At 25.6% G+C, this 9,826-nt stretch overlaps 3 protein-coding genes across 6 annotated transcripts in view; 2 read left to right on the forward strand and 1 right to left on the reverse strand.

The window, feature by feature from the left end:
• Positions 1 to 562: 562 nt before the first annotated feature.
• On the reverse strand, positions 563 to 5,512 carry LOC100164938 (dehydrogenase/reductase SDR family member 4). Of its 4 annotated transcripts, none has more exons than XM_016804511.2 (8): positions 5,392 to 5,512; positions 3,808 to 3,912; positions 3,553 to 3,736; positions 2,585 to 2,662; positions 2,342 to 2,488; positions 2,109 to 2,243; positions 1,612 to 1,667; positions 563 to 1,533 (listed from the first exon to the last, which is right to left on the reverse strand). In XM_016804511.2, the coding sequence occupies exons 2-8, from the start codon at positions 3,870 to 3,872 to the stop codon at positions 1,419 to 1,421; spliced, it is 780 nt and encodes a 259-aa protein (XP_016660000.1). In that variant the 5' UTR covers positions 3,873 to 3,912; positions 5,392 to 5,512; the 3' UTR covers positions 563 to 1,418. The 4 variants fall into 4 exon arrangements, with proteins under 4 accessions (XP_016660000.1, XP_016659998.1, XP_029344535.1 ...); XM_016804509.2 differs by having other exon boundaries at positions 3,808 to 3,958; positions 5,392 to 5,503; XM_029488675.1 differs by lacking the exon at positions 5,392 to 5,512 and adding an exon at positions 4,704 to 4,757.
• Positions 4,756 to 7,585, forward strand: LOC100160824 (putative inositol monophosphatase 3). The gene is made up of 4 exons (XM_008185067.3): positions 4,756 to 5,583; positions 5,995 to 6,157; positions 6,229 to 6,374; positions 6,922 to 7,585. The coding sequence occupies exons 1-4, from the start codon at positions 5,233 to 5,235 to the stop codon at positions 7,276 to 7,278; spliced, it is 1,017 nt and encodes a 338-aa protein (XP_008183289.1). The 5' UTR covers positions 4,756 to 5,232; the 3' UTR covers positions 7,279 to 7,585.
• The window catches only part of LOC100574274, an 8,261-nt gene continuing 5,713 nt past the window's right edge, over positions 7,279 to 9,826 (forward strand). The window contains exons 1-2 of the mRNA XM_003244627.4: positions 7,279 to 7,293; positions 8,440 to 8,550. The gene's annotated coding sequence lies outside the window, so the exon portion shown is untranslated. The remainder of the gene's footprint in view (positions 7,294 to 8,439; positions 8,551 to 9,826) is intronic.

Here is a 9,826-nt window from a genome sequence, read left to right on the forward strand (position 1 = left end):
TACTAATTATTATGCTATATAAAAAATAATATAATAAGTGTAATTTATTGTTAAATGTCTTCTTATGATTATTTTTACCTAGTTGTAATATTTTACCTTTATGTGTACTTGTTTCTGATAATTATTTCTTATATTTTTAATGTTAAATTTATTTTTATATGATATTATGTAATTAATTCTACCACTTTATAACTCTCTTTCTCCAACACAAGCGTAAGCTGACAGGAGAAAGATAAATCAATTTAATGTTTTATTTAATATGTTATCTTGTTAAATATTATTTTTTCTGATTAATAAAAAAAAAAAAAAAATTCTACAGTGGCCCTGGCATGGATAAAATCATAAACACCAATCGAAGACATTCGTAGCAAATAGAGTTACACAAAATACAGCAATCAACTACATCAGAACATGGAGTTTAAAAGTTTTTTATTAGGCATCTGCTGTTTTATACTTGTATGAGTATATTTTATATATGATTCTTAATTTTTGCAGTAGGTGCTAGGTAACTATCTATCAATAATAGCAAACATATTATAATCAATTCCACACTATAATTTCACAAGTTATTTATAATTATTCAACTTACAAGTTACAAAAAAATTCAACAAAACAAACTAAAATTAGATAAATAGACTGAACAACTTATTATTTTACCAAATATACATAAATAAAAAATAAATACCAAATAAAACAAAACAATATACATAAGAAAATATTATAATATTTTAATCAGTCACCAAACACCGCAATTTAGAAAATCCAGTTGTAATTAGTTATCAACTATCAATGTATGTATGATTCCAAGTTGCATAAATAATAAATTAACATTTAATGATGTATTTTAGTAATGAGTATTGAAGAAATGGAGTTTAGTAGCCCACAATTGGTCCATTAAAATTTAGTGATCCATTAAATCAGGCATGTCAAACTCAAAGTATTAACTGGGCCAAATATATTGAACAGTTTATTATGTTTATTGCGCAAAAGATATAAAAATGTATCAAAAAAAAATTGTTATACAAATTTTTAATTGTATTCATTATACCTATAATACTTGCAATACTATACAATATTCATTCTATTACAGTTAATCAGAAGGTAAGACAGAAAAGTAATATAATGTATACCTCTCACTAACTATTTTTGACACAAAAAAAGAAAAAAGTATTAATTTTTTTTTTTCAAATGATTGTTCATTAATTATAGTGGTATCAATGAGCCATAAAAAAAAATTAGCTGCGGGCCGCGTGTTTGACATTCCTGCATCAAATGATTTAATTTTTTATCCAACTCAACATACAGCTATTAAGTATATAAATAAAAAGTATACTAATGTTTCGATTATTCGATCTTGACTGTTTAAATTCTTATTAAAAAAAAAAAAAAAAATGATAATGCAATAACTTGAATTACAATTAAAGTCTGGACGTCATTCCACCAGACGCTACAATTACTTCACCAGTTATAAAGGAAGAAGAGGGTGAACAAAGAAATGATATAATAGAACCAATTTCCTCAGGACGACCAAACCTAAAAAAAATTTTTTAATTATTTTAAAATTATAAATTATAGTTAGTATTTTATAATAATTAAAGGGGGAAATATTACCTTCTAATAGGTATTCCTTGTAATAAATGTTCACTGAGCGATTCATTTTCCGTAAGCTAAAAAATATGAAAACATAAATACTCTCAATTATATAATTGTTGTTTTATGAGTTCTAAATAACTAATTACACTCAAAAATAATGTTAAACACTTGCTTGAAATATAATTAGTTATATTAGTTTATTTACTTTTTTCATAAAAAAATATATCATTTATTACATAATAAATGCTAATCTTATCTGTACTAATTTCAACTCTGTATTCTAGTTAATATTTGAACATTTTTCCCACCATAGTCCATAATAATATTAAAATTATATCATTATTTATAGAATTATTGAGAGATCAATATGATTAGGTAAACAGGTTTTTTGCCTCTTCATTAATTTGACAAATTGTTTAATGTGCAAACTTTATAAATAATAATTTTACAGTCATCCTGTATTTTTAAATATCACACATTGTATACATTATTTTAAAAATATAAATACTACCTACCGATGATGCAAATTTTGTTTTTACAATACCAGGAGCTACACAATTGACTCTTATGTTATTCTCTGCCAAATCCATAGCCACTACTTTTGTCAAACCAAGAAGTGCCGTTTTACTAACAGAATATGCTCCCAACATCTGTAACATGTATTTGCATTTATAAGAGTAACAAAACTTTGTATAAAATGTATTTATTTAGTTAAAATTTTATAAATATAATAATTTAAATATTTTACCGGCATTGGATTAACACCAGCTATTGAAGAGACATACACAATTGAGCCTCCACCTCTAGAAATCAGATGAGGTGCTACTTCTTTTGTTAATAAAAATGCGCTTTTGACATTAACATCAAATATTTTATCCCAAATTTCTTCATCACACTAATTCACAAACATAAACTATTAGTTTTGCTCTTCTATTTTGTTTATGATAAAAATTTTAAATGCATTATAGTTTAAAAGAAAACCAAATCTTACATCTAATACTGAACCTGATGTAGGATTTGTAGCAGCATTTGATACAAGAATATCAATTCCACCGAAGATATTAATAGTCTAAAAATAAATTTATAAACATGTACTTATGGAACATTTAATTTGAAGAAAAAATAATCAATTCACCTATTTAACAACCTAATAAAAATAAATAAATAATTGTAAGATACATTTTAAAAATAAAATATATTATTAAACATTTAAAGTTGTTCAATAGGTAGATGTATAATATTAATATATTTTTTTTTTTACTTCATTACTTTATTATATTTTATCATTTATATTTATTTATTTATTTTTAACTGTTATTTGAAATTATTGGTACTGGTTTAGTTGACACCTGCCAAGAAAGTATTTACCACTCAGGTTTAGTCGATGCCCTTTACTTACCTGTATTTTTTGTATTTTCAATGTTCTAATCATCATATTGTATTTATACTTTATACCTAGTTTATAGTTTATAAATTTAAAATTTAAATAATAATAATAACAAGATAATACATACAAAAATACTTAAATACTTTAATAGTTTAATCAATGATGATATCCAACAAAACACATCTTGGCTGTCATCAACAAACCTGAATGGCAGATAATTTTATTTTTTTGGAGGGTGTCAACTAAACCAGTACCAAATTATTATTTAACTTTTACTTTCAAGACAAATCCAGTAGTTGTATTAGTTTAAATATTTCAACTATGTTTTTATTCTATAACTATTTAAATGTTTTTTCTTATTAAGAAGATAATACATGAATCTATACTAAATAAATACTAATATTATTTCGATATTATTTAGGTTTGTTAAATGATGATAAATTTTTAAAAAAAATCTATAAATCTGAAATAAAAATAGCAAGGTACATTTTAAATATTAATTGTGATAAACTACCTATGTAAACTGTATAATCTGCTAAGTATTAATGAAATATTATGGAATCATTATTTACCTCTTGAATTAAATGATTTCTATCTTCTTTTTTTGATACATGGCATACAAGTCCTTTAACTTTGTTGACACCATATTCTTTTTGAAGTTGTTCCAATGCAATTTCTACATTGTTCTTCTTACGGCTGGAAATCATGATAGACGCTCCATCGCTGACCAATTGTTTAGCAGCAGCAAAACCAATCCTATACAATGTTACTTAATGTTAATAATATTATAAACACAAGACTACAATTAATTATGATTCAATTTTTACCCATCAGTAGATGCAGTGATGATCGCTACTTTTCCTTCCAGCGGTTTGGCAATGTTTGAAAACATTTTCTTGATCTGTATTCCAAATGAAATAACAATCGGGCTGCTAAATTTGTGAACACAATTCATTGAGAAGCGTTATTATAAGTGACCTATAAATCCAATATTATCTATTCAAAATTCAGTTTTTTTAATCGTACTCTAATTTGGTGATGTTTGAATTCACAGACAATTTATGTTATATATTATTGTGAGTTATAACTTGGTGAATTATTGGCAAAGACCATCAAAGGTAAAAAAAATAATAATAATGATTAATATCACACCTATCTATACGGTTTTTATTTATTCGAAAGTGTGGCAAAATGCCATAGCCAATCGCCATTAATTGCTCATAAATTGTATTGATTTTTTTTTACATGCCTATTACCAGTTGTAACTTGTTAGCAGTATCATAACTCAAAGGTTAATTACTTTTGAGATTACCATTAACTTTCTCTGAACATCTTATCACAGTCAAATATTGATAAACTTATGTTTAGTAATGATCACGATCACAGATTAATGTATTTAATTAATATTAATCCGTAATCACAATTAAAGATATACCTATGCATCTTAATTTGTGGTAACTACAATCATGGTCGTACAAGTACACTGATTCACATTCTATAGCAATGAGTAATATATACTTCTATCTGGGTATCTGAACATCTGGCATTCAGGCTATTTATTTATCTAAAGTCATGTTTGATTCTATAAACTGTTTGATGAAATATAAAATACCTATATCGATTATCGAGCCAACCGTAGAGGAAAGTCGTATGTAAATAATAAAATAATGATGGATGGAGGAATATGTAAATTGCCTAATAAAGTTTAATGATTATTACTTACTACTAATGTCTAATTGTATCGTAGCGGACGTTTTGGATATTTTAAAGTTTTGGACTGTAAAATATTGAAAAAATTAACTATTTTTTATTTTTTTAACAGACAAATACTGACAAATAGAGTATATAATATAATATAGACCACGAATATCTTAATATTCTTAATTCGTGGGATAAACAACCGATAAAACGACTGGAAACAAGATAAGGATATCACTATATCAATATTGCTTAAAAAAATAAACACTGCTAACTTTCTTGCAAATCAATTATAACGATTACATGATAACAATCTCGTATTCTCGTATAAATTAAATCGTGGTGATTGGTCTTCCGACTTATTCGTCAATTACATTAAAATATGAAACAAAAAGCAATAATATAATAGTCTTAAAGAAAAACGACCTAAAGGCTGAAATCTTATATTCATAATAAGTTTCCTAAACTTTAGCTGAAATTATGGTTTTCGAGATAATTAATTACTTTACTCATACAAATGCGAATTTGTAATTTATGTAGAAGTGGTTTTAGACATGATTGACATTCATATAAACAAATTAAAACTAAAAAAAATGATTATCCGAAATAAAACTCTAATTAAATTATTTTTTCTCTTGATTTTTTGTACAATTATTCTGTACGTGAGCAAGTATAATTTTAATAATAGATATGAATTTGTGAGAGGTAAAGACCTTTTAGAACAAGCAATCCAAGCAGCTAAATTGGGTGGAATTCAAGTTGAAGCGATCCATAACGAACATTTGATTAATTCCCAATCAAAAGGAAGAACTGTCGAAGGTGCAAATGATCCAGTCACTAACGCTGATTATACTTCTCATTGTGCTATGTATTATCAGTTGAAAAAAAATATACCAAACGTTAAAGTATGTATAGTTTATACTTCCCAAAAATTTCTAAATATATTCACTGTATAGATTCAGCCTTTTTTTTTTAATTTATTGAATTAAATGAAAATTTACAATCTGTACAATCAAGTACATTAGAACAATAAGTAAATGAGTGGAATACAATGGAGCTGTTAAAATAGAAAATATTGAGTGGGAGTTTCACATTAGAGACATCTGAACATGAGTGGTAAAGACTTATTGTCTTATGTAAACATATTTGATTAATAATGGTATCATGTATTTAATGTTAATTATCTATTATATAAGCTCACAGAAGTCTATGGATAAGGTTTATGAATTAAGAGTTATCTACATGGCTACATATTTTATTCATACACCAAATTATCTGCAACTTGTAGGTATTGATAAAGCTTAAATATTTTATAGGTGATATCAGAGGAAGAATTATCCGAAAAAGAATGCAAAAAGTTAAATATAAGAAAATTAAAAGATTACGATAATGAACATATTACAAATATTGAAGAAGAATTTGAGAGGAAATATATAACCATATGGATAGATCCATTAGATGCAACACAAGAATTCACTGGTAACCACAAAAACAGTTTTAAAATCTTAGAATTAGATTTTGAAACTTATAAGTTTTGTTTGTTTTTTTAGAAAGCTTGACACAATATGTAACAACTATGGTCTGTGTTGCTTATAAAGGTAAACCTATTATGGGTGTTATACATGAACCGTTTTCGTCTAAAACAACATGGGCTTGGTTATCAAGATCAAGATCAAATAATTTCAACAATATTAAAGTAATTTAACAAAAATAATTATAATAGTATATTGAATTGTATATTATGAAAAATGTATTACTTATTTTAATTAGGTATTTAGGCTAATTATATTCTAAAAAATAATACTTTATTTTTTATAAGTTTAGGTATTAATAATAAATCTCAGTTATAATAAGAACTGTATAATATCTTGAATTATCCTGAATATTATTTAGAAAGGTATAAGATCATAATATCTTTATCACCAGATCTGTGTAATCAAATTATATTCATGGTGGATAGATAGTATATTTATAGTAATTTATATATCTTCAGTATAAATTCTCCGGGTGGATATAAAGGCTTCGTCAAACAGAGAACGGGCTGCTATGGTGTACGTCGTACGAGTACACGGATCTTGGCAGACAGCGGTCTGGTTGTATTATTTTTCAGTGCCCGCTTTCTGTTTTACTGAGCTTAATTCAGATTTTATATTAACATAATATGCAAATTATTCTTTATAGCTTATTGTATATCAAATAGTTTTTATTTTATATACTTAAGTATATTTTATTTCTTTAATTAGGTTCCTAAGAAAAGATCAATTATTATTTCAAGATCACACAAAGGTGATGTAATGGGTCTATTAAATCAACGATTATATGGTTTACCAGTTGTAACAGCCGGAGGTGCAGGATTCAAAGTATTACAGGTTTTGTTTGGAAATTCGTCAGCTTATATACATACAACTAACATAAAAAAATGGGATATATGTGCTGGACATGCTATACTCAAAAGTATAGGAGGTGATATGACATCGTTGGAAAATGAAGATATAACATATGAAAAGTATACAAGTATGATGCATGTTGGAGGAATATTAGCTACTGCACGTGATCATTTGTACTATATAAATGCTCTAAAAAATGGAAGAAGTGATTAAAATATTAAATAATAGGTTTGTACATTTATTTCCTTTGAATGTTAAACTTAAAGACAATAAAGTTACAACTTTCATTCATTGAAATATATCATATAATTTAGATTACTTTTAATTTGTGTTTAAAAGTACATTTTTGTAATTTAAATATAAGTATGATTTTTTTTCATTTAGATTAACTGATGTTATGTTATCTTATGCAATCATTCAAAAAACCATTTCAACATTAATTGTTATTTATGATTTAAAAATGTTCTGCATAAGCCGAGATATTTTCTAATTAATAAATTAAACAATCATATTGATAGAATCAAATATCAAGTGTTCAAATTATTTTTTTGTTAAGAATGGTTTTCCTCAATTTAGATAACATATATACTCATTAATTGTTGATAGATACATTAATTATGGCAGGTAGATTTGAAAAATTTAAAAGATATAAGATAAAAAGTTTTGTTTCTGTCATTATATATATTCTGAGTTTCTGTCTTAAACTCTAGTCATGACTGCTCTCTGCAAGTACTTCCAAAATTGTGACAGAACTTTGTAGACCTTATATTAGTATAAAATGTTGTATAAGCTGCTTTACTCATAATGCGTACTCATACAGTCATACACACAATAAAAGGAGGATCGCCATTTTCTACCAAAAACGTACCCTTCCCCTTTCAGTCGATTTACTTATCAGCCAAAATAAAAAGATCATTAATAATTAATATTATACACTTAAGGTCTTTACGTTATTCTTAGAGAAAATTATTAAAAATATATGTTGTATAAAATGAGTAAAATATATAAATAAATAATAATAGTCTGTTAAAATAATATAAAATTGTTGTCAATAATTATTAAGTATTATAATAATAATGTGTATAATATATTAAAAAATAAAATAATATATAATTTTAAAAATTAATACAAGTATATGTTGCATAAAATGTGTAAAGTATATAAATAAATTATAAATAATAATAATTATAATATACATAGTTATTGACAAACATTTTATGCTATTATAATTATTATTTAGCATTTACTTATATATTTTACACATTTTATAAAACTTAGGTATATATATTTATGATAATTTTCTATAGGTAAGTATAACACATAAAGATCTAAAGTATATAATATTAATTATTATTGAACTTTTTGTTTTGGCAGAAAAGAGAATCAGCCGAAAAATGGATGGTTATGTTTTTGGTCGAAAATGGTCTCACCCATTAAAAGACATCACAACACTAAAAACAAGTCTGCTTAGTGCTTAGATATAAAGTATGTAATAACTAATTACCTATCTAAGAAATATGGTCTGGTTCTCACACTTTAACACTAATTATTCAATGAGATACAGGCGTATGGAAATATGCCTGTGATGTCATAGAGCCGAAGAATGAACCGCAGCATATGTAAAAGTTTCTAGACTAATCAACGATTTTAATCGTTAAAGATAATATTTTTTTATTTTTGTTATGTAACCTTAAGTGTTTTTTTTTGTGTTTATGACACTGATGAGATTATAATTTGATATACTTTCTAGTTTTTTCATAGTACCTATATAAGACTATTATGATAAATTTCGTAAAAATTGGTTTATACGGAAATATGACGCGAGTCGCGAACTCCATAATTTTACCGTATTATAATTTATATAATATCAAATATGTATATGTTACTGTGAATGACCGCAGTTGGTGAATGCTAACAGTCACCGGTTTAATGTCAAATTATAATTATAATGTCATCGTACACCAAATTCATTGGCGAATGTTGACTTATTGATTACATTTGTGATCTTAGTAAACATTCACTAGTGAATGTCGACATTTATACAACTATATTGGTAAATGTTGGTAATGCCGATATTATTTAATATTTAGGAATGACTATCAACGATTAAAGCTGTATTCAAATCACTTAATTTGTAGTTAAATCAATTTCTAGAAGAAAAGAAAAAATAATTTTGAATAGAGAAGTACCTAGTAATCACCAATCTTCAAGTACAAACTGTAAAAATGTTACGAACTTCAAAACAAAAGTTTCAGCCGGTTAATGTTGGAAAAACTGTCTGTATTCGAGTTTCAGATGTTGATCGTAGTAAAATGGATCCCCAAAATATTTTAGCTGTAGTATTAGATATAGTAGATAATGATTTTTATAAATTATAGCTACCAAAAACGATGTTATAAATCGATCATACACCAGAAACCAGTTTTCAGTGTGTAAAGAAAATTCAATATCGATCACTGATGTACAAAGGGATCAACAAATTTCTTTAAGGGAAGCTTCTACATCAAATTCATTGATTGGGGGGCAAAGATGTAACTGTAAAACAAAGTCTACTACAAAAAGTGTAAATGTAGAAATGTTGGCATTTTATGTAGTAAACAATGTCATGACAGTTTGTCATGTTGTAATAAGTAATATTATAAAATAATCATAATTTAAATACCTAATAATTATACAAATATATCTAATATATAAAAATCTCGTGTCACAATGTTTGTTACCAAACTCCTCCGAAATCGGCTGGACCGATTTTAATGAAATT

This window comes from Acyrthosiphon pisum, chromosome X, assembly GCF_005508785.2.
Source record: "Acyrthosiphon pisum isolate AL4f chromosome X, pea_aphid_22Mar2018_4r6ur, whole genome shotgun sequence".
Lineage (NCBI taxonomy): Eukaryota > Metazoa > Arthropoda > Insecta > Hemiptera > Aphididae > Acyrthosiphon > Acyrthosiphon pisum.